Source organism: Oncorhynchus kisutch, linkage group LG30 (assembly GCF_002021735.2).
Source record: "Oncorhynchus kisutch isolate 150728-3 linkage group LG30, Okis_V2, whole genome shotgun sequence".
NCBI classification, from domain to species: Eukaryota; Metazoa; Chordata; class Actinopteri; order Salmoniformes; family Salmonidae; genus Oncorhynchus; species Oncorhynchus kisutch.
Genome location: NC_034203.2, coordinates 23,064,420 through 23,088,113, shown reverse-complemented (window position 1 = coordinate 23,088,113; position 23,694 = coordinate 23,064,420). Strand labels below are relative to the sequence as shown.

The 23,694-nt window shown below is 43.0% G+C and overlaps 1 protein-coding gene across 1 annotated transcript in view; it reads right to left on the bottom strand.

Annotated features, from left to right (window-relative positions):
- Positions 1-23,694, bottom strand: part of LOC109875343 (contactin-associated protein-like 2) — a 77,528-nt gene that overhangs the window by 12,106 nt on the left and 41,728 nt on the right. The window contains exons 9-22 of the mRNA XM_031810695.1: positions 14,659-14,808; positions 12,685-12,847; positions 11,145-11,251; positions 10,788-10,907; positions 10,405-10,520; positions 9,980-10,064; positions 6,935-7,091; positions 6,603-6,730; positions 6,322-6,492; positions 2,279-2,497; positions 1,704-1,940; positions 1,302-1,532; positions 760-893; positions 15-108 (exon numbers count right to left, since the gene is read on the bottom strand). Coding sequence (XP_031666555.1) covers positions 15-108; positions 760-893; positions 1,302-1,532; positions 1,704-1,940; positions 2,279-2,497; positions 6,322-6,492; positions 6,603-6,730; positions 6,935-7,091; positions 9,980-10,064; positions 10,405-10,520; positions 10,788-10,907; positions 11,145-11,251; positions 12,685-12,847; positions 14,659-14,808 — 2,112 coding nt within the window. The remainder of the gene's footprint in view (positions 1-14; positions 109-759; positions 894-1,301; positions 1,533-1,703; positions 1,941-2,278; positions 2,498-6,321; positions 6,493-6,602; positions 6,731-6,934; positions 7,092-9,979; positions 10,065-10,404; positions 10,521-10,787; positions 10,908-11,144; positions 11,252-12,684; positions 12,848-14,658; positions 14,809-23,694) is intronic.

The following is a 23,694-nucleotide window of genomic DNA, read 5'->3' as shown; positions in this document are numbered from 1 at the left end:
ATATCTGCACTTACCAAAGACTTTCCCCAAGAATATGGTCTTGACCAGGTTGAACTGAGTGTCAGAGTCATCAGGCAGAGTGTAGCTGACTGGGGGGTAATGATCCAACTGGAAAATAATACCATATGGTCCTGAATCATGATGTATTACAGTCAGTTATAAACCCAGTTCAGCTGTACTGTATTATTACTGCCCCCTAGTGGTAGGCTTTAGAAAGAGTGTGCTAATAGCACAATGCACTAAACACAATCTCCACAGACAAGGTGGGTCAGGTGTGTCAACAGCCTAATGCAGTCAGAGGACTGCACACTCTCACTGAGAGTGGTGTCCTCCCCTCCTGAGAGCACTAGTCCTGCCGTTCGACTCCTTAATGAAGTGCTTTATCTATAGTCTATGTAGCTATCAATCAGCCTAATGTAGTCAGAGGACAGGGAAAGGTTGTATTTTGTTGGATTTCATGACGTCAGCAAATCTCCCACTGAGAGCAGTGCCCTCCCTGGCACAAGTAGAACATTAAAGTCCAACCTTTCAACTGCTTGATAAATTGTTCTTTAAATAAAGCTACATTGGTATGATTTTTACCTGCGGCCTAACGTAGTTTGAGGAAATAAAACTTTTTTTAATTTCATGACTTCAGCAAATCCCACTGTGTGTTAGATCAGCCTTTGTGACAGGGGAACACTAGGGTCATACTGGACCTGCAGGTGAAAAGTGCTTTGTAGAGATATAAAACCACATTACTGTCCTCATTATTATCACCTGCAGCCGTACGTTCCTCTCCTGCCTGGAGATGTTGATGTGGTGGGGCTGGCCGTTGGCCATGTTGCGCTGGTCCAGGTCGATGGTGAACGGCTCCCTCAGGCCTCCCAGGCTGTAGCGGATCTGAAGTGTTCCTGACAGAGGGAGATGGAATGGACAGTCAGTCCCAATGTTCCATCACCATCGTAATTCATATGGTTGTCAGTCCATATTCTGATAGGCTTAGTAACATGGTAAGAGTATCACACTCAAGTGGAAATTGTATTTTAAAATGACGCTTTACATTGCCAAATACTAAATTGACTATCACTCTCTCTTTCTGCTTTTTCAGTGAAATATGTATGTGCCTGGAACCATGCCCAACCTGTGTGTTGCACTATATAATTAGCTATTGAGCTAATTTACAGTACATTCTGTGGTTCTTTGCTGACCGAGTCATTAACTTCACCTTCCAAGCATTTCAAACCCTATAAACGGACGGCCAGGGTTGCTCTCTTGTTCTTTCAAGCATTTCAGACCCTTTTGAGCAGTTTCTCTCTCACCATTGTTTCTGAGCACCACAGCCAGGTAGTCCTGAGTCCTAGAGCTGATGTACACCAGGATGCTCGGGGCGTTGGAGGTGCTGAAGCTGAACACCAGCTCCTCCTGGGTCAGGTTGCCCTCCGTGGGCAGCAAGGGAGACAGGCTCTTCACATCCCTGATAGCTGGAAGGCCCCTCTCGGGAAGGAAGTCGTAACGAACTAGTGTTCCACTCTCGAAGTAGCCGCCCACATCTGATACACACAGGAGACATTTGGCAGCAATACAAAACATCAGCATAAGTTTGAGAGATTGACAAGCGTATCGATATTAGCCTACCTAAAGCACCGTGTAAAGTTGAAAACAAAAATACCAGGACATATTCAGAGTTACTATTCTCTCACATGACTGTGACTGTATTTTACCTTCAGTGCAGAAGGGCCCATCATATGCCGTTAAGGTGCAGTCACATGAGTAACCGTTGTATTTCTCCATGCACTGGCCACTGTTTCTGCAGTGCTGCCCATAGCTGGTGCAGTGGCCAGAGCAGCCAGGCTTAACCCCTGGGGTGACCTTCGCCCTCTCTTCCAGGTCAAGGGTCACACCGTTCATCTTCAGGGCACGGATACATCCTAGGAACCCCCTCTGGCCACCCGATGCACCTGAATGATAACGTTTATGACAAGAAGTTGTATTAGGTATTTTGGTTTACAACAACTTATGTTACAAAGTACACTTCTGGTAAAAAAACACACAAAAAAAACAGGTAAACTCATGTTTTTTTTAAGTTGTTGAAGTTATGGAATTGACATCCTTATACCTTTTGACATTGTTGTTGTGTGCAATGTGAAAACTGCGTGGGCCTGTATCCTACAGTGCAGCCTGTATAAGTCGGGTCATAACACCATGAGCTGAGCAGCAGTAGTCTAACCCACATAGACATATAAACCTGATCATCATTACGCTATGTGGTGGGAGGCAGGTAGGCAGGATATCTTACCCACGTAGAGCTGGCTGTATAGCTCCAGGCGGGTGTGACCCTGTGGGGGTGCAGGGTGAACCTCCTTGTAGTGCCCATCCAGCTGCAGCACAGCTTCCTTCACATTGCGCTCAGCCACCACCCTGTGCCACTGGTCATCATTAAGAGGAGTGGACGACCTCACACTCAGCTCCACCAGACCGTTGCCCACATCAAAGGAGAAGGACACAAGCGTGGCAGCTGGGCAGGAGGGGAGAAAGGGCAAGGAGTTACATAAGGTTTTGGGTGCTGCCAAACAGGCTTTGGATCGTCAGAAGTGGAGAGGTCTTGTATCTGCCTTATGAGCAGGTGGGCACAAAGAAGATAAGTAAGTAAGAGTCTAAGTAAGTAATTTTTGGTGAGAAACAACTTAATTAAGGAGGTGGAAATGTGTCAAGGAGGTAGTTTTTGAAACAACGATTAGGCTTGGGCTATACAGGAGATTTGAAAGACCTTGGTCTGTTTCGGAGTGGTTGAAAAGCTAACAAACATTTTTACCGAAATGGAATTCTGCTTCCATACAGTGTTGACTTTTCCCATGAATACGAAGGAAACTGTTGTTTAATTTCCGTTGCTGTTGAAATCATAATTTGAAATATCCTTGTTGAAATCATGACTTCAAAATAAAAATGAATGACACTATGTATAATTCACAGCTCTGAAAAACTGATCACTTTCTAGATGTGTATTTGACAAGTACCTATCAGCCAACACTTATAAATGCGTAAAGCAGACAAATACTTCAGGGAGCAGTGAGATGGTTAGATAGCTTTCTTCCTTTCACAACGACACAGTTCTCTCATTTCCCCGTCTATCATCATTTACTTTATTGAAACCCTGTTGACAGGTATCATCATACCCCCTGTTGGGTCCAATTCTACAGAGACGTACGTTACATACTGACAACTTGTCTAATCACCCAACACCCTGTCCGATTGCTTAATCCACATAAATCAGACTCCAGGCTGCCATCGAGTAATGAGATTTCACAGCGATTGTGATTGAGCTCTTTTCCACTTACCAGGGGGTCTCACCCTGGACCACATTGGGAGAATCATTATTTGATTTTATTTCCCAACCGACTCAATAGATCTATATTAAAGGGAGCTGTCTGACTGCATTTGTTCTCCATTCAGAGCATGTACTGAAGCTGTGGAGATGACATGGGGGAGCCTTGTCAATCATAGATCCACCTGTTCAGAGCAGATGCTTGGCCTGCAGGACTGGCAGAGAACATTCTGAAGCTCAGAGAGGAATTTTGGAGTGGAGCCAAGTCTCATGAAAACAACTGCCAGTGCCAAGCTCTAAAGAGAAACTCTAATGTGTACTAGTACTCAAGAGTGTTTAAAACGGTTTAAAATATAAAAGCTCACCAGAGGCTTAGTAAATCAATTTCCCTTGGCAGACTAATACTATACCTTGTGAATATTAAAATGGGGGGAAAATATTGAATATGAAATGTTTTTTTTAACAGAATATTGTCTGTCTCTGTCTCCAAAGAAGAGACCGTGTTTCTTCAGAGCAACTGAATCACTAATAATACTGCTCAAATATTGTCAACGCATTGCACCAAAAGATGGCGTCAGTAAAGCTTCAAACCTGCCAGAGAAAAAGGGTCAGAAACAATAACAATGGGTTCTGAGGCGACGGAAGCAGCTCAAAGATATTTCTGACCATTGATCTTTCCCAGCGGAAGGAAACTGCTCTCCCACCAGCTCACAAATCATGCTTAAATGTCACTGGAAACCAATTTCATCTAACAATACCATTTCCAAACAGGGTTCCCACTGTGCTGGTGAACTTTAAGTTAATACTGACTTCTAGACATTTCTAAGTGGAGATTTCTAAAGCACTGAAGTTGAATATAAGCTGAGAGAAGTATGGACTACGATCGATGAGATGGATGGCAGCCTTTATGGAGAGCCCTAGAGGTACCGTGGGAGGTTTCACCTTCACAATGTTCTCAGACTGAGACTCTACAGTACACACACACTTGTCCCCCAAAATTCAATCTACCATCTTGTTACAGTCCCCAAGAGTTGACTGAGAAGCTGTACTAAGAACTGAACGGTAGCTCTCAGGGAACATGGCAGGTGACAATTGCTTAGTGGCTGGTGGTTTGTTTTTAGTAGGAACACGAGATTCTTGTTTTGTGGCCACAAGACAGACAAGATACTTTTTATATAGCGGAAAGTCATAGTGGCAAGTCAAAGTCGATATCTACTGTGAATAAGCCTTATCAACACTGTCCAAAACCACTGAATTTATACTGCATCTATACATTATATATTGTAATGGGATAATTTTTTGCAGATGTTGACCCAGAGCTTTGATATTGAACTGCACAGACACACATCCATAATATACAGTGCCTTGCGAAAGTATTCGGCCCCCTTGAACTTTGCGACCTTTTGCCACATTTCAGGCTTCAAACATAAAGATATAAAACTGTATTTTTTTGTGATGAATCAACAACAAGTGGGACACAATCATGAAGTGGAACAACATTTATAGGATATTTCAAACTTTTTTAACAAATCAAAAACGGAAAAATTGGGCGTGCAAAATTATTCAGCCCCCTTAAGTTAATACTTTGTAGCGCCACCTTTTGCTGCGATTACAGCTGTAAGTCGCTTGGGGTATGTCTCTATCAGTTTTGTACATCGAGAGACTGACATTTTTTCCCATTCCTCCTTGCAAAACAGCTCGAGCTCAGTGAGGTTGGATGGAGAGCATTTGTGAACAGCAGTTTGCAGTTCTTTCCACAGATTCTCGACTTGGCCATTCTAACACCTGGATATGTTTATATTTGAACCATTCCATTGTAGATTTTGCTTTATGTGTTGGATCATTGTCTTGTTGGAAGACAAATCTCCGTCCCAGTCTCAGGTCTTTTGCAGACTCCATCAGGTTTTCTTCCAGAATGGTCCTGTATTTGGCTCCATCCATCTTCCCATCAATTTTAACCATCTTCCCTGTCCCTGCTGAAGAAAAGCAGGCCCAAACCATGATCCTGCCACCACCATGTTTGACAGTGGGGATGGTGTGTTCAGGGTGATGAGCTGTGCTGCTTTTACGCCAAACATAAAGTTTTGCATTGTTGCCAAAAAGTGCAATTTTGGTTTCATCTGACCAGAGCACCTTCTTCCACATGTTTGGTGTGTCTCCCAGGTGGCTTGTGGCAAACTTTAAACAACACTTTTTATGGATATCTTTAAGAAAAGGCTTTCTTCTTGCCACTCTTCCATAAAGGCCAGATTTGTGCAATATACGACTGATTGTTGTCCTATGGACAGAGTCTCCCACCTCAGCTGTAGATCTCTGCAGTTCATCCAGAGTGATCATGGGCCTCTTGGCTACATCTCTGATCAGTCTTCTCCTTGTATGAGCTGAAAGTTTAGAGGGACGGCCAGGTCTTGGTAGATTTGCAGTGGTCTGATACTCCTTCCATTTCAATATTATCGCTTGCACAGAGCTCCTTGGGATGTTTAAAGCTTGGGAAATCTTTTTGTATCCAAATCCGGCTTTAAACTTCTTCACAACAGTATCTCGGACCTGCCTGGTGTGTTTCTTGTTCTTCATGATGCTCTCTGCGCTTTTAACGGACCTCTGAGACTATCACAGTGCAGGTGCATTTATACGGAGACTTGATTACACACAGGTGGATTGTATATATCATCATTAGTCATTTAGGTCAACATTGGATCATTCAGAGATCCTCACTGAACTTCTGGAGAGAGTTTGCTGCACTGAAAGTAAAGGGGCTGAATAATTTTGCACGCCCAATTTTTCAGTTTTTGATTTGTTAAAAAGGTTTGAAATATCCAATAAATGTCGTTCCACTTCATGATTGTGTCCCACTTGTTGTTGATTCTTCACAAAAAAATACAGTTTTATATCTTTATGTTTGAAGCCTGAAATGTGGCAAAAGGTCGCAAAGTTCAAGGGGGCCGAATACTTTCGCAAGGCACTGTAAGTCTACAGGTAGTGTATATCGACCTGTTACTGAGTAGTGGTATACTCACCTTTTAGCTCCAGGCGGATGAAGTCAGCGTTGCCAAGGTTCTCCAGAAAGACGCCATAAGAGGAGGAAGTCTTGAAATAGAAAGAGATGTCAGCACTGGTCTCTCCTTGGAAGGTAGGGAAGTGCAGGTAGGATCCAGGCGTGTTGAAGGATGCTGCGTTCCAGTAGTTACCTGGGAAACAGACAGGAAACATGAATCACTCAATGTGCATTCTAGTCATACAAAGCAGAGAATAATGGCCCAAAATACTACCATAGGTGTGGAAATGATAACAAACTCACCATCTCCTTGACAACGCAGTGGACCCACAGTCAATTTAGCCTCCGAGCCAGCACGATTAGTGTCACCAACCACCACCTGACTCACAGGCAAATGGTCTTTATACACCAGAAGACCAGCGTCCTCTCTCCTAAATTAAAAATAAATCAAATATGTGAGATACAGAGGAATATTTTCACTACAAAAGGCACGACAGTAAGATTGTAGCACAAAGCAAATGTTACAATGTATTATGTCTTGATTCATTTCATGTATGACATTTCAGGATAACTAGATTATAAAACTACATTTTAATACTGTAACATCGAATCTATGGTCTTGTTCAGTCACTCACCACCGTGTTTGGTCAGCGTCACAGTTGCAGTAGTACTTGGGGTTGGTGCAGTTCCTCTCGATTCCACAGGCACACTTCTGGATCCCTGGGCCTGAACCACCCCAGTAAAAATGCCTCTCATTGGCCCTGCCAACCCACCATGTCAATGGAGATCCCTCTGCAAAATAACAACAACATGAATCAGCACAGAACTTACCAAAACAACAACATACTCAATACATAAGCATCATGCTACAACATGTGCGTATATCTACAGTAAACAAATGACCATAGATAGTCTAAGCAGTTTTTTTTTCATGTACTCTTCTCTACTGGTACACAGACAATAACATGCTACTGTTGTTGATGTCAAACTCGCATAGCAAATAGCCTTGAAACTGAGATGAAGAGGCTATTGATGCCTATACTGCTTATTTTATGTGCAGTCCTATGTTTAGATCCTTAAACAAGTGTAACCAGCTGATCCATTTTCCTTCACTCTATTTGACACCTTACTTTTTTATTGATTGAGACAAGCTATGTGGTCTATTAATCAGCTATTCCTCCTGTTCCACACCAACAGCAGCACAGACCGATAGTGTTATTCAGCACTCCAGGTAATCAAAAATGACTTGCTCTAAGGAACGGGAAAATAACTGGCGTGAGGAATCACATCAAGTGGAAATGTCTGTTTGTATAGATGGACAAACAAGATCATTTATCAAGACAAACACACCCCAGGGCATTTGTTCTTGTTCAACATCTCCACCGTGCTTGTGTAGTCATACTGACTACTGTAGGATCACTGAACAACTCTTGTGTTTTGCTGTTTACAATGTGAATTATGCTTTTGAATGTCAAGTAGTCAAACAACAGGCATGCTTAACAATAAGCAGTGGGGAAAAACACGATGGTAATTTGGGAAAGACAAGAAAATATAATTTCATTTGCCATTTTCCATCTTGTCATTGTTACTTATCAGCAGCACCTGGCTGAAGTTTCCCTCCAGTGAATGACAAATAATAATTTTATGAAAAATAATAATTGGCTGGTAGTACATTATTGAAGGGGTCTGGTATCAAGCCACTGACAGTGAAATATTTACGCAATGTTTGCATCAATGGGGAAATAATAGTTGAAGGACAATGGGACCGCTGTTTCTAGCCACAGGGGTGGTCTGTTCAACACATGCCTCAGAAATCGGCAAAAAAAAACATCAGTAAAAGCCAAGGGGACACAGAGTGAGGCGGTGAGGCTCCAGGGAGAGAACAAAGGCTGTTACACAGGCTGTTCCCCTGCAAGGTATCCATGTTCCACACTGGTCCACATGCAGGGGAGGGGGGGGGGGGGGGGTGGAGAGAGGGAGATGGAGAGAGACAGAGAGAGGGGGGTGGATGGAGAGAGGAGGGTGGATAGAGAGAGAGATTCAGGAGAGCAGCATGGACCATTGTGGGGTTCTGGGTATTCCCTGGCTATAGAGTAATCAATAATTCAGGTTCTTTATGGTGATGAGAAGGGAAATAGGCTAAGCTGAGGGCCTGGAGGCCAAGTATCTCCCGTCTGTGTGAGGGGAGAGAGACAAACCAGCAGCGGTGAAACTGGGAGGTAGAGTAAACTTCTATTCCTCAATACTGGATGAATGGGCACCACTGAGGCCAACACAATACGACTACCAAATGAGGGAGAGGTACTACCACCGACCAGCAGCTCTGACCAGGAATTTCTGACTCCTAGTCTCTTTCAGCTCACTGATCCTGCCAACCAACACGCTCCCTTTCACCATGCTAAACGGCTGTTGAGCAGCAAGGTGTACAGAGCTCACCAGAACACTAATGATGTGTGGGTTTTATCTGTCAACGTCTCCAGTCAGTCAGGCCCCTGTCTCAGATCCTAACACATCCAAAGGACATGATGAAAGCTTGTTATGCTGCTCATATACACCGAGTGATGCACAAATCAGTGTCTACTCTAGAGGCTGGGAGCTGGGGCTACCCTGCTGCTGACAAAACCTCAGGCTCAGAACTCTATGGACCCTCAGGGGGAACGGCTGTTGCTTGATAACGCCAGATGAGATAAAAATCAAACAAGGTAAAAAAAACAAAAAAACACTACATTGTTGGATGAAACTGACAAGCTTTTAGGTTCTGTGGCTGTCATGGAATTTCAGTTATAATGTTCCATATGGTTGGCTTAAGGGAATAAACCAGTTCCATTTATCACAGGTCGTATTTCTCAGAGCCACTGCAATAAATGCTTGGCACAATTCTATGAGTAATGACAACTGCTATGTCGCTGTCTAATGTACGCCAGCTTGTCGCTGTCTAATGTACGCCAGCTTGCCGCTGTCTAATGTACGCCAGCTTGCCGCTGTCTAATGTACGCCAGCTTGCCGCTGTCTAATGTACGCCAGCTTGTCGCTGTCTAATGTACGCCAGCTTGTCGCTGTCTAATGTACGCCAGCTTGCCGCTGTCTAATGTACGCCAGCTTGCCGCTGTCTAATGTACGCCAGCTTGCCGCTGTCTAATGTACGCCAGCTTGCCGCTGTCTAATGTACGCCAGCTTGCCGCTGTCTAATGTACGCCAGCTTGCCGCTGTCTAATGTACGCCAGCTTGTCGCTGTCTAATGTACGCCAGCTTGTCGCTGTCTAATGTACGCCAGCTTGTCGCGGTCTAATGTACGCCAGCTTGTCGCTGTCTAATGTACGCCAGCTTGCCGCTGTCTAATGTACGCCAGCTTGTCGCTGTCTAATGTACGCCAGCTTGCCTTAACATCTCGTGAAACACTTGCCAAATCAAATAGATAAGAGTATTCTTCACGTGTAGCCATAATGCTAATAACAACCGGCTAAACAATCTAGCAACACCTAAACGGACATTCATCAATAACAAACACTGGGAAGGGGAAAGAGAAGACAACATATTATTGCCATTTTCTCTCTCCAGATGCCTAAATTGCTGTGTCTTTGTTGGAAAGGATACTACAGTACTGTCCAATAGAAACAGATCCTTAAAATATTCTCAGATGTACACAACAATTAACATACAAACACCAATATCCTCTTTACCTGGCGTATTGAGCAGTCGAGACATTCGGCAGGCGTAGGCAACATGCTGTTCACAGTACTCCGCACTGCCCATGATGGCTGTCACCTGTCGTAGGGAGAGAAAAGAGGGTTTAAGCAATGCAGAATGCATAACATTTAGTAATATTAGTGGAGCTGAGTGAAAATACAGTGAGAACATCTTTAATAAAAACGTAGCTAGCTAGTGTCTTCAGCTGTAACATCAAAATACATAGAAAATACACATCGGGCTGGTTTCTCTAGACTGAAAATATAGAGTTTCTCCATTGAGTATTGTTTTTTTGTATGAAACTAGGCTTAATGCGGGTCCATTAAACCCACTGATAAAATACAGATTTCTTTCCCATTGAGATGGTTCCTTCATGAATGATTCAATGGGTGAAGATGTCATAAGGTCATAAGGTGACCTGCTCTGTGGACATGTTGTAATTGAGCTGCAGCACAGCCTTCCCCTCCAGGTCTGAGCCAGTCACTGAAGTCTGGGGAGACAGGTTGTTTCTCACTGTCGTCCAGACCTTGTCCTCTGCAACACACACAGTCAACAACACCATCAACAAACCAGTCAGCCGTGTACAATATTTACAGGGGAATAATTAAATGTGGGTCAGCCATCAATGCAGTCAAAACTGGTTGCAATGACATCATTCCAACCAGATACCAGATTTGGTTGTAATCTGGTTATAATGATGTCATTTTAACATGATTGGCCCACTGGGATGGGACAAAATCATCAGACGCAGAGATGGTTTAGTTGATTTTCATCTTGGGTCTTATTGAGAGGTACTCTTACCAGTCATGTTGCAGTTGACTTTGAAGGGGCCAACAGGACCACTCCCATCAGGGTCGATCCAGTACGTGCCAGATGTTTTACCAAGGTGTTTGTATTCCTCACAGGACTGTTCATACACGGCTGGAGAGGAGGAATACACACGCGAGAGAGGAAACCACGTGTATTATGAAGCGGACATTGCAGTAGAATAACTTATTCATCATTACAAATCCAGGCGTTTCCCCATTTGTAAGGGAGGTGAATGATGTGCAAAAATGTGACTGACGTTTCAGATGGGTCCCTGAGGGTATGAATAATGACAGACCATAGATGAAGATGTCTTGATAGGCTAAGGAGGAGGAAGGGGAGGATACCTACAGGTATGGCATGTAGCCCCGGTGTATCCTGTCCCGTTACAGGAGCAGCTGAAACTATCCCAGGTCTGAGAGCAGCGGCCTCTATGTTCACAGTGGTTAGGGACACATCTGTGTGGGGGGGAGATCATTCTCACATGAAGAAGAAGAAGTGACCTCTAATTTAACTACTTTGACCTTTGCGAAACTACAGATGGGTCAGAAGAGAATAGATAGGACAACATAGGAAGAACTTTCATAGAGTGCATATTTCAAATATAATTTACGCTAAAAAAACAAATTCATTGGAAATGGATGGATACAAATTCAACAAGAAGACATCTAATTGAAATACGTTGACCTTTGTGAGACAACAGAGGATGTTACCGTGCTGTCGCCGTGTCATGACAGTAATCAGCCAACACACGGGTGCTGTGAGGAGGTTCGTGACCTTGGTTTCATGTATTTTTGATACCACTTCATGGTGAACTTTAGGCTGTATCACTGTATCACTGTACTCTCTTAGTCCATGTCCAGTGCAGGACCTCCTTAAACCTGCTGGTGTGATCAAAGGGCTGTGGTAACATGGAGTTCCCTTTGAAGTTAGTTGAACTCCCCCTGCTAGCATAGTTTAGAATGACGATTTCATCACCGCAATCCTGTACATTTACACAGGGCAGAGATGTTGGAACGTTCCTATTTAACGGGAGAGAAAATCTGGTGTATCGGATAACCTTGACCATAATAGATCAGTCAAATGAACAACACATCAAGAGTATTCAGCCATAAATGGATTTATCATATGTACATATTACACAAATGTCCCTAGAACAATAATATAGTTTGATTTGACTAAGGACGTTAAGCTGAAAACAAATCTGGATGACCATCCAGAACTTTTTTTTGCGGTCTTGAAAATGTCTTCCTCTGACATTTCAAAGGGTGTCGTTAACAATTCCAGCACAAAAGGTTGGAATAACAGGATCTACAGTTTGACACCTAATCACTAACGGAGAATAAGAAGCAGAGATAAGATTCCATTTATGAACCAGAACCATGTGTTGGAGTGAACCAACATACTGTGAGAATACCTTTAATGTGCTTATCTTGATAAGAATGTAAGCGCATGTCCAAATTCTCCAGGCGGACTGAGTAACCTTTTGCTAAAATTGCATTTCCATATCTCGGGAGAAGCAACAGAGCTTTTCCACTTCATTGTTTTGATGAGTTTTGCATTGGAGATGTGTGCCTGTTTGGCTGTGTACACAGGCATTTACCAGCAGGAGCACAGAGATTGCACACCAAGACATCCACTAGGAAGCCTTGTGTGATCCTCTGATCCCTGCCTCTCGCTGTGTCGCTGTGTGAGATGCTTTCTTGATCTTGATGGGCCACCTACCGTCTTTATGAAAAGGCTGTGTAATGCATGCCCATGAGCAACCAGCCCCTCAGGTAATGTCGCAGTAGGTTTTTATACATTCACTTTCATGATCAACAGCAAAGCAAAAAGGCTGCTTAGATTATCAAGCTCAATAAGATCTTTGGGGAATGGTATAGAATATTACCTGTCTATGATGGCACACATATCCAGGCTGACATTCTCAAAGGTTCCCATGTTGCCTTGCTCTACCGCCACCAGGTCAGCTAGCTGGTCGTCCACGTGGATCAGTTGCATACAGCCCTGGAAGGAGCGCTGGGCAGGGGGAGTGTTGGTACGCAGGAAGTAGCCTGCATGAGGACAAGAGGGAGAAAGAGTTCCAAAGTTAACCATATGATCAAGACAGAGCTTTCTGTTTGAAAAGTAAACTCTAGAGACACATTACAAGTAATAAGCAACATTAATTCTGAGTATTGTGTTTTCGTTTGAATCATTAGGGAAGAGTTTCATTCAATATTTAAGACACTGTCTTGAAGGAAACATCTTCAAACAAAACAAAAAGAAAACAAAAAGGCAACCAATCAATAGTAACAAAGGGGATTTTCTTATAAAGCATGCCATCAAACACAAAACAACATGTACTGTACACACAATAAATCACAAGACTGTTTGTCAGACTGAATTATAGAAATGTCATCATGAATAAGTAAGTAACAAGCCCATTATGAGGGTTTGCACATTATAGACCAGGGCCTGGTTTCCTAAAAGCATTTAAAGGGTATGCTCATCGTAAGAACCGTTGTAGGCGCATCGTTAAATCTCAGAGCTTGTTCCTAAAACCATCTTCACTGAAGTTGCACTTGAAAGCGCTTGTTATTTAACGCCTCAGACCACTAGTTGAACAGCTAAGTGTGTTGTCACTTTATACACACAAGATCTCCGCCAAACATAGAATCAAGATGTTTCTCTGTGACCGCAGATAACTTCAGAACGAAGTTGACTACAAATACAAAGTTGCAAATGTCTTTGCAATTGTTACAAAGAAGCAAAAGATAATACCATGCTTCAAATAAAAACAGAGATTAATGCAGTATTGAATACAGTAGGCCTATAGACTACATAGGACAATATTGAAATCATATTAAAATCAATTTCATGTTCATTCCATTGAGTTCTATTTTGCTAACTGTAGGCTGTCAAATGTTTTCCTTCATATTTAATATGTAACAACATGTGCGCAATGATATGCCAAATCTACGATAGTTTAGTATTATAGGGTAGGCTAAGCATTGGAATAAATTGTCTCAATATTTGCAGCCATATAGGCAATAATTCTAATGTGAATGTAAAATGTGAATGAAGAAATGTGATCTGATAGCAGCGCTGTTTCAATCCTATCAATATAAAAACAAGCTTGTACGAAAGGGAAAGTTCTCACTACGAGGTATTTTGGGAAATGCATCCGAGTTCGTTAAAACACTTGTAAACCTAAATTCCATCACTTACGAGTGTTTTAACGATGCATCGCAGGGTGAGATATGGCAGTGGGACGGTAGGCCCCTAAATGGCAGGTAATCCAAGAAAGACGAGTAGGCGGCCACTACATTGCAACAAACTTTAGTGAACTGTTTACAGAAAATATTTACAAAATAATACATATTGGAGCAGTCAGCAGTGCACATCAGGATACACAACGGCAACATGTTTAGACTTCTAGAATCTTCCTCACGCTGCCTGAAAGATGCCAACTAGAAGTCGAAACGCGTTGTATAATGCCTTCTGCTCCTATATGTAAAAATGTTTGGCTATTTATATTCAATTAGGAAGTTTTCGGCGGTCACAGAGAGAAAGATAAACATCTTCATTCTATATTCAGCAGATATTTACTGTATGTAAAGTGACACAGGAGGACAAACAGTGATTTAACGATGCACTCAGCTGTTCAACAAGTGGTCTGAGGCAGGCGTTAGATTACAAGCGATTTGAAGTGCACCGTTAATAAAGACGAGGTTGGGAAACAGCTCGAGAATGGAAAGATGCTCCTACGGAGGTTCGAACGATGAAATAAGCCTTATTATGCTTTTGAGAAATCGGGCCCAGAGCCATATACCTGTCCAGTATAGAGCTATATGGTTCTGTTATAGACCATCTGTGTATATACCTCCAAAGTAGTATTGGCCCCCTGTTCTAATCTGAATGGGAATGACCGTTCTGACCGTGGACGCCTCGTCACCATCGATGGTCAGCATGGCGCAGTTCTCCAGAGCATGGAGATAGACGTTATGCCACTGGCCGTCGTTGAGCCCCGAACCTTAACAGTGACCACAGACAGAACAATATGGCTTCATGAATCACAGTCACGGTGGGTGATAAGCAGACAACTGCAATTACTGAAACATCAGAAAAACAACAATACATTCTGAGAAAGACTATGATATACAGATCTGTTTGGTATTCCCTCTCTTTACTAAAATATCCTTCTTAAATATGAAATAACTTGACTCTAAAGTTCAGAAATAACTGAAATGTTATGTTGGCAACTGCATGTTATGGCAAACACTAGATTGAGAAATGGAAACAAACACAACGAAACAGCATGACCATGGACCAAGTAGCTACCGACTCGACTAAAGTGAGTTTAGAGTCACTACTAACAGAAATTTGCACCTGCAATGAGAAACTGTCTAAGCATATGAAGAAAATATTCAATGTCAAAAAAATATAAACTGACTGAACTGGGAAAACGTGTAGAGGAGGCTGAATCTGGCTTAACCCTAAAAATCACACTGTACACCTTTCTGACAATCTGAAATGGTCCACCCACATAGACAGTATGGTAAAGAAGGCGCAACAGCGCCTCTTCAACTTCAGGAGGCTGAAGAAATTTGGCTTGGCACCTAAAACCCTCACAAACTTTTACAGGTGCACAATTGAGAGCATCCCTTCGGGCTGTCTCACCACCTGGTACAGCAACTGCACTGCCCGCAACTGCAGGGCTCTCCAGAGGGTGGTGCGATCTGCCCAACGCATCCCCGGGGGCAAACTACCTGCCCTCCAGGACACCTACAGCCCCCGATGTCACAGGAAGGACAAAAAGATCATCAAGAACATGAACCACCCGAGCCACGGCCTGTTCACCCCGCTAATATCCACAAGACGAGGTCAGTACAGATGCATCAAAGCTGGGACCGAGAGACTGAAAAACAGCTTCTAAATAGACTGTTAAATAGCCATCACTGGCAGGCTTCCACCTGACTACTCAACCCTGCACCTTAGAGGCTGCTGCCCTATATACATATACTTGGAATCACTGGCCACTTTAATAATGGAACACTAGTCATTTCAATAAAATGTAAGTAATGTTTACATACGGCTTTGCTCATCTCATATGTATATACTGTATTCTATTCTACTGTATTTTTGTCAAAGCCACTGCTTAAATCTAATATTTATATATTACTTTTAGATTTGTGTGTATTGTTGTGAATCATTTTTATGTACTACTGCACTGTTAGATACTACTCCACTGTTGGAGCTAGGAACACCCGCAATAACATCTGCTAAATATGTATATGTGACCAATAAAATGTGATTTGATTTGAATGAACTGCATAGACTAGGACAGCCTCTTAACAGACAATGTAGCACAGATGGGTCACTGGACCACTGAACTGTTTAGGCAACTGAAATGAGGACACAAAAGAGAAAGACACGTGTTGTTAATGCCTTCACTCACACACCTATTGAAAAGACAATCACAGTACCACTCAAGCGATCTGTCTAAATTAATAACACTTTAATGACTATTGGCTATGCAGCTTAAATGGCAACCCATTCATTTGTAGGCTATAGACATGATCTATTTCTTTAAGTAACGAACTGACAAGGGAACAGGACAACATGATGATTGCTATGATCTGAAGATTTTTTTTTTGAATGTTCCCTTCGCAGACAGGCTATAAAGGCCTGAGTAGATGGGATGAATTTAAATGGCCAAATATGAAAAAAGACTGGGAGAGATAAAATGTTAGAGCCTAAGACGCTGAAATTGTAAGCAAGCTGTACTTTTATTTCCGTTGTTTTCTCTCTCTCCCTTCCTTACTTTACTATTTAATTTTGCCCAATTAAGGCATTGATATATGAATAGAAAAATACAGCACCAGTCAAAAGTTTGGACACACCTACTCATTCAAGGGTTTTTCTTTATTTGCACTATTTTCTACATTGTAGAATTATTTTTTATTTTTTTATTTATTTTTTTATTTCACCTTTATTTAACCAGGTAGGCTAGTTGAGAACAAGTTCTCATTTGCAACTGCGACCTGGCCAAGATAAAGCATAGCAGTGTGAGCATACAACAAAGAGTTACACATGGAGTAAACAATTAACAAGTCAATAACACAGTAGAAAACAAAGGGGGGGTCTATATACAATGTGTGCAAAAGGCATGAGGAGGTAGGCAAATAATTACAATTTTGCAGATTAACACTGGAGTGATAAAAGATCAGATGGTCATGTACAGGTAGAGATATTGGTGTGCAGAAGAGCAGAAAAGTAAATAAATAAAAACAGTATGGGGATGAGGTAGGTGAAAAGGGTGGGCTATTTACCAATAGACTATGTACAGCTGCAGCGATCGGTTAGCTGCTCAGATAGCTGATGTTTGAAGTTGGTGAGGGAGATAAAAGTCTCCAACTTCAGCGATTTTTGCAATTCGTTCCAGTCACAGGCAGCAGAGTACTGGAACGAAAGGCGGCCAAATGAGGTGTTGGCTTTAGGGATGATCAGTGAGATACACCTGCTGGAGCGCGTGCTACGGATGGGTGTTGCCATCGTGACCAGTGAGCTGAGATAAGGCGGAGCTTTACCTAGCATAGACTTGTAGATGACCTGGAGCCAGTGGGTCTGGCGACGAATATGTAGCGAGGGCCACCCGACTAGAGCATACAAGTCGCAGTGGTGGGTGGTATAAGGTGCTTTAGTGACAAAACGGATGGCACTGTGATAGACTGCATCCAGTTTGCTGAGTAGAGTGTTGGAAGCCATTTTGTAGATGACATCGCCGAAGTCGAGGATCGGTAGGATAGTCAGTTTTACTAGGGTAAGCTTGGCGGCTTGAGTGAAGGAGGCTTTGTTGCGGAATAGAAAGCCGACTCTTGATTTGATTTTCGATTGGAGATGTTTGATATGAGTCTGGAAGGAGAGTTTGCAGTCTAGCCAGACACCTAGGTACTTATAGACGTCCACATATTCTAGGTCGGAACCATCCAGGGTGGTGATGCTAGTCGGGCATGCAGGTGCAGGCAGCGACCGGTTGAAAAGCATGCATTTGGTTTTACTAGCGTTTAAGAGCAGTTGGAGGCCACGGAAGGAGTGTTGTATGGCATTGAAGCTTGTTTGGAGGTTAGATAGCACAGTGTCCAAAGACGGGCCGAAAGTATATAGAATGGTGTCGTCTGCGTAGAGGTGGATCAGGGAATCGCCCGCAGCAAGAGCAACATCATTGATATACACAGAGAAAAGAGTCGGCCCGAGAATTGAACCCTGTGGCACCCCCATAGAGACTGCCAGAGGACCGGACAGCATGCCCTCCGATTTGACACACTGAACTCTGCTTGCAAAGTAATTGGTGAACCAGGCAAGGCAGTCATCCGAAAAACCGAGGCTACTGAGTCTGCCGATAAGAATATGGTGATTGACAGAGTCGAAAGCCTTGGCAAGGTCGATGAAGACGGCTGCACAGTACTGTCTTTTATCGATGGCGGTTATGATGTCATTTAGTACCTTGAGTGTGGCTGAGGTGCACCCATGACCGGCTCGGAAACCAGATTGCACAGCGGAGAAGGTACGGTGGGATTCGAGATGGTCAGTGACCTGTTTGTTGACTTGGCTTTCGAAGACCTTAGATAGGCAGGGCAGGATGGATATAGGTCTGTAACAGTTTGGGTCCAGGGTGTCTCCCCCTTTGAAGAGGGGGATGACTGCGGCAGCTTTCCAATCCTTGGGGATCTCAGACGAGATGAAAGAGAGGTTGAACAGGCTGGTAATAGGGGTTGCGACAATGGTGGCAGATAGTTTCAGAAATAGAGGGTCCAGATTGTCAAGCCCAGCTGATTTGTACGGGTCCAGGTTTTGCTCTTTCAGAACATCTGCTATCTGGATTTTGGTAAAGGAGAACCTGGAGAGGCTTGGGCGAGGAGCTGCGGGGGGGGCGGAGCTGTTGGCCGAGGTTGAAGTAGCCAGGCGGAAGGCATGGCCAGCCGTTGAGAAATGCTTATTGAAGTTTTCGATAATCATGGATTTATCAGTGGTGACCGTGTTACCTAGCCTCAGTGCAGTGGGCAGCTGGGAGGAGGTGCTCTTGTTCTCCATGGATAATAGTGAAGACATCAAAACGATGAAATAACACATATGGAATCATGTAGTAACCAAAAAAGTTTTAGATTCTTCGATGTAGCCACCCTTTGCCTTGATAACTGTTTTGCACATCAGAGGCTTCACCTGGAATGCTTTTCCAACAGTCTTGAAGGAGTTCCCACATATGCTGAGCACTTGTTGGCTGCTTTTCCTTCACTCTGCGGTCCAACTCATACCAAACCTTCTCAATTGGGTTGAGGTTGGGTGATTATGGAGGCTAGGTCATATGATGCAGCACTACATAAAAAATCCCTTACACAGCCTGGAGGTGTGTTTTGGGTCACTGTCCTGTTGAAAAACAAATGATAGTCCCACTAAGCGCAAACCAGATGGGATGGCGTATTCGTTGCAGAATGCTGTGGATCATCTGTTCACCTACTCTGCGTCTCACAAAGACACGGTGGTTGGAACCAAAAAAATGCAAACTTGGACTCATCACATCAAAGGACAAATTTTCCACCGGTTTAATGTCCATTGCTCGTGTTTCTTGGCCCAAGCAAAGTCTCTCCTTCTTAGTGTCCTTTAGTCGTGGTTTCTTTGCAGCAATTCAACCATGAAGGCCTGATTCATGCAGTCTCCTCTGAACAGTTTATGTATTTTTCTCTCCATTTAACTAGGCAAGTCAGTTAAGAACAAATTCTTATTTACAATGACGGCCTTACCAGGACAACACTGGTGCCAATTGTGCGCCGCCCTATGGGACTCCCAATCACGGCCAGATGTGATGCAGCATGTATTCAAACCAGGGACTGCAGTCACGCCTCTTGCACTGAGAAGCAGTGCCTTAGATCACTGCGCCACTCGGGAGCCCAGTTGATGATGTTGAGATGTGTCTGTAACTTGAACTCGGATGCATTCATTTGGTCTGCAATCTGAGGCTGGTAACTCTAATGAACTTATCCTCTGCAGCAGAAGCAACTCTGGGTCTTCCTTTCCTGTGGTGGTCCTCATGAGCCAGTTTCAACATAGCGCTGGTTGGTTTTTGCGATTGCACTTGAAGAAACTTTCAAAGTTCTTCATGTCTTAAAGTAATGATGCACTGTCGTTTTTATTTGCTTATTCGAGCTGTTCTTGCCATACATAATATGTACTTGGTCTTTTACTAAAATAGAGCTATCTTCTGTACAGCACCCCTACTTTTGTTTTCTTCAGGTGGTGGATCAACTTTAATATTGTGGATAGATTGTTGCTTCCATCAATGTAATTGTCTGCATCATTTCCAATACCACATATATTTTTGGGGTTAATATATATACACTGCTCAAAAAAATAAAGGGAACACTAAAATAACACATCCTAGATCTGAATGAATTAAATATTCTTATTAAATACTTTTTTCTTTACATAGTTGAATGTGCTGACAACAAAATCACACAAAAATTATCAATGGAAATCAAATGTATCAATCCATGGAGGTCTGGATTTGGAGTCACACTCAAAATTAAAGTAGAAAACCACACTACAGGCTGATCCAACTTTGATGTAATGTCCTTAAAACAAGTCCAAATGAGGCTCAGTAGTGTGTGTGGCCTCCACGTGCCTGTATGACCTCCCTACAACACCTAGGCATGCTCCTGATGAGGTGGCGGATGGTCGCCTGAGGGATCTCCTCCCAGACCTGGACTAAAGCATCCGCCATCTCCTGGACAGTCTGTCGTGCAACGTGGCGTTGGTGGTTGGAGCGAGACATGATGTCCCAGATGTGCTCAATTGGATTCAGGTCTGGGGAACGGGCGGGCCAGTCCATAGCATCAATGCCTTCCTCTTGCAGGAACTGCTGACACACTCCAGCCACATGAGGTCTAGAATTGTCTTGCATTAGGAGGAACCCAGGGCCAACCACACCAGCATATGGTCTCACAAGGGGTCTGAGGATCTCATCATGGAGGGCTGTGCGGCCCCCCAAAGAAATGCCACCCCACACTATGACTGACCCACCGCCAAACCGGTCATGCTGGAGGATGTTGCAGGCAGCAGAACGTTCTCCACGGCGTCTCCAGACTGTCACATGTGCTCAGTGTGAACCTGCTTTCATCTGTGAAGAGCACAGGGCGCCAGTGACGAATTTGCCAATCTTGGTGTTCTCTGGCAAATGCCAAACGTCCTGCACGGTGTTGGGCTGTAAGCACAACCCCCACCTGTGGACGTCGGGCCCTCATACCACCCTCATGGAGTCTGTTTCTGCACATTTGAGGTCATTTTGCAGGGCTCCGGCAGTGCTCCTCCTTGCACAAAGGCGGAGGTAGCAGTCCTGCTGCTGGGTTGTTGCCCTCCTACGGCCTCCTCCACGTCTCCTGATGTACTGGCCTGTCTCCTGGTAGCGCCTCCATGGTCTGGACACTACGCTGACAGACACAGCAAACATTCTTGCCACATCTCGCATTGATGTGCCATCCTGGATGAGCTGCACTACCTGAGCCACTTGTGTGGGTTGTAGACTCCGTCTCATGCTACCACTAGAGTGAAAACACCGCCAGCATTCAAAAGTGACCAAAACATCAGCCAGGAAGCATAGGAACTGAGAAGTGGTCTGTAGTCCCCACCTGCAGAACCACTCCTTTTTATTTATTTTTTATTTAACTAGGCAAGTCAGTTAAGAACAAATTCTTATTTTCAATGACGGCCTAGGAACAGTGGGTTAACTGCCTGTTCAGGGGCAGAACAACAGATTTGTACCTTGTCAGCTCTGGGATTTGAACTTGCAACCTTCCAGTTACTAGTCCAACGCTCTAACCACTAGGCTACCCTGCCGCCTTTATTGGGGGTGTCTTGCTAAATGCCTATAATTTCCACCTGTTGTCTATTCCATTTGCACAACAGCATGTGAAATTTATTGTCAATTAGTGTTGCTTCCTAAGTGGACAGTTTGATTTCACAGAAGTGTGATTGACTTAGAATTACATTGTGTTGTTTAAGTGTTCCCTTTATTTTTTTGAGCAGTGTATATATCTATATACACACACTACCGTTCAAAAGTTTGGGGTCACTTAGAAATGTCCTTTTATTTGAAAATAATAATAATTGTGTCCATTAAAATAACATAAAATTTATCAGAAATACAGTGTAGACATTGTTAATGTTGGAAATGACTGTTGTAGCTGGAAACAGCTGATTTTTATGGAATACCTACATAGGCATACAGAGGCCCATTATCAGCAACAATCACTCCTAGAAAACCCATTTGAAATTATGTTAGCACAGCTGAAAACTGTTGTTCCGATTAAAGTAGCAATAAAGCTGGCCTTCTTTAGACTATTTGAATATCTGGAGCATCAGCAGTTGTGGGTTCGATTAAAGGCTCAAAATGGCCAGAAACAAAGCACTTTCTTCTGAAATGTAATTATTTATTTTTAAATGTACAATAATATTATTTATGAAGGCCCTTGTAAACGAGAACAGTAAATTGTCACACAAGCAACTAACAGTGTATGGAGGTGTATGCTCAATACAAAATTATAACGAACTCCTCGTAGCTCAGCCACAAAATTGGAAGAGACAATTGATGAAAGAAGAAATTTAAGAATTAGTGTGCCACCCAATAAAAATCATAAATGGCTTAGTATAAATAAATACAAAATATTTGTTCAACTCAAAGTCTAAAGGTTGACAGCAATACAGTTGGTTTTTTGTTTTCTCAAATCCTTGGCATCAGGTCAATGAACTGCCGTATAGTGCCTTCAGAACTATTCACACCCCTTGACTTTTTCCACATTTTGCTGTTATGATCTACACAAAATACTCATGTCAAAGTGGAAGAAAAATACATATAATAACCCCCCGCCCCACTAATATAAGTATTCAACTCCCGAGTCAATACATGTTACAAAAACAAAACAAGAAAAATCACCTTTAGCAGCGATTAGAGCTGAGTCTTTCTGGGTAAGTCTAAGAGCTTTCCACACCTGGATTGTGCAACATTTTCCAATTGCTCGTTTAAAAATTCTTCAAGCTCTGTCACATTGGTTGATCATTGATAGACAAGCAGATTTAAGTCCAAACTGTAACTCAACCACTCAGGAACATTCACTGCCTTCTTGGTAAGCAACTCCAGTATTTTAGGTTATTGTCCTGCTAAAAAGGTGAATTAATCTCCCAGTGTCTGGTGGAAAGCAGACTGAACCAGGTTTTGCTCTAGGATTTTACCTGTGCTTAGCTCTATTCCACTTATTCTTTTATCCTGAAAAACTCCAGAGTCCTTAACAATTACAAGAATACCCATAACATGATGCAGCCACCACTATGCTTTAACATTTTTATTCTGTACAGGCTTCTTCCTTTTAACTCTGTCAATTAGATTAGTATTGTGGAGTAACTACAATGTTGTTGATCCATCCTCAATTTTCTCCTATCACAGCCATTACACTCTGGGACTGTTTTAAAAAGTCACCATCCATGAGCGCTTACCTTCCTCTCTGGCAACTGAGTTAGGAAGGATGCATGTATCTTTGTAGTGACTAGGTGTATTGATAAACCATCCAATGTGTAATTAATAACTTCACCATGCTCAAAGGGATATTCAATGTCTGTTTATTTAAAAATTGTACCCATGTACCAATAGGTGCCCTTCTTTGCGAGGCATTGGAAAACGTCCCTGCTCTTTGTGGTTGAATCTGTGTTTGAAATTCACTGCTCGACTGAGGGTCCTTACAGTTAATTGTATGTGTGGGGTACAGAAACTAGGTAGTCATTCAAAAATAAAGTTAAACACATGCAACGTATTATGTGACTTGGTAAGCAACTGTTTACTCCTGAAATGATTTAGGCTTGCCATAACAAAGGG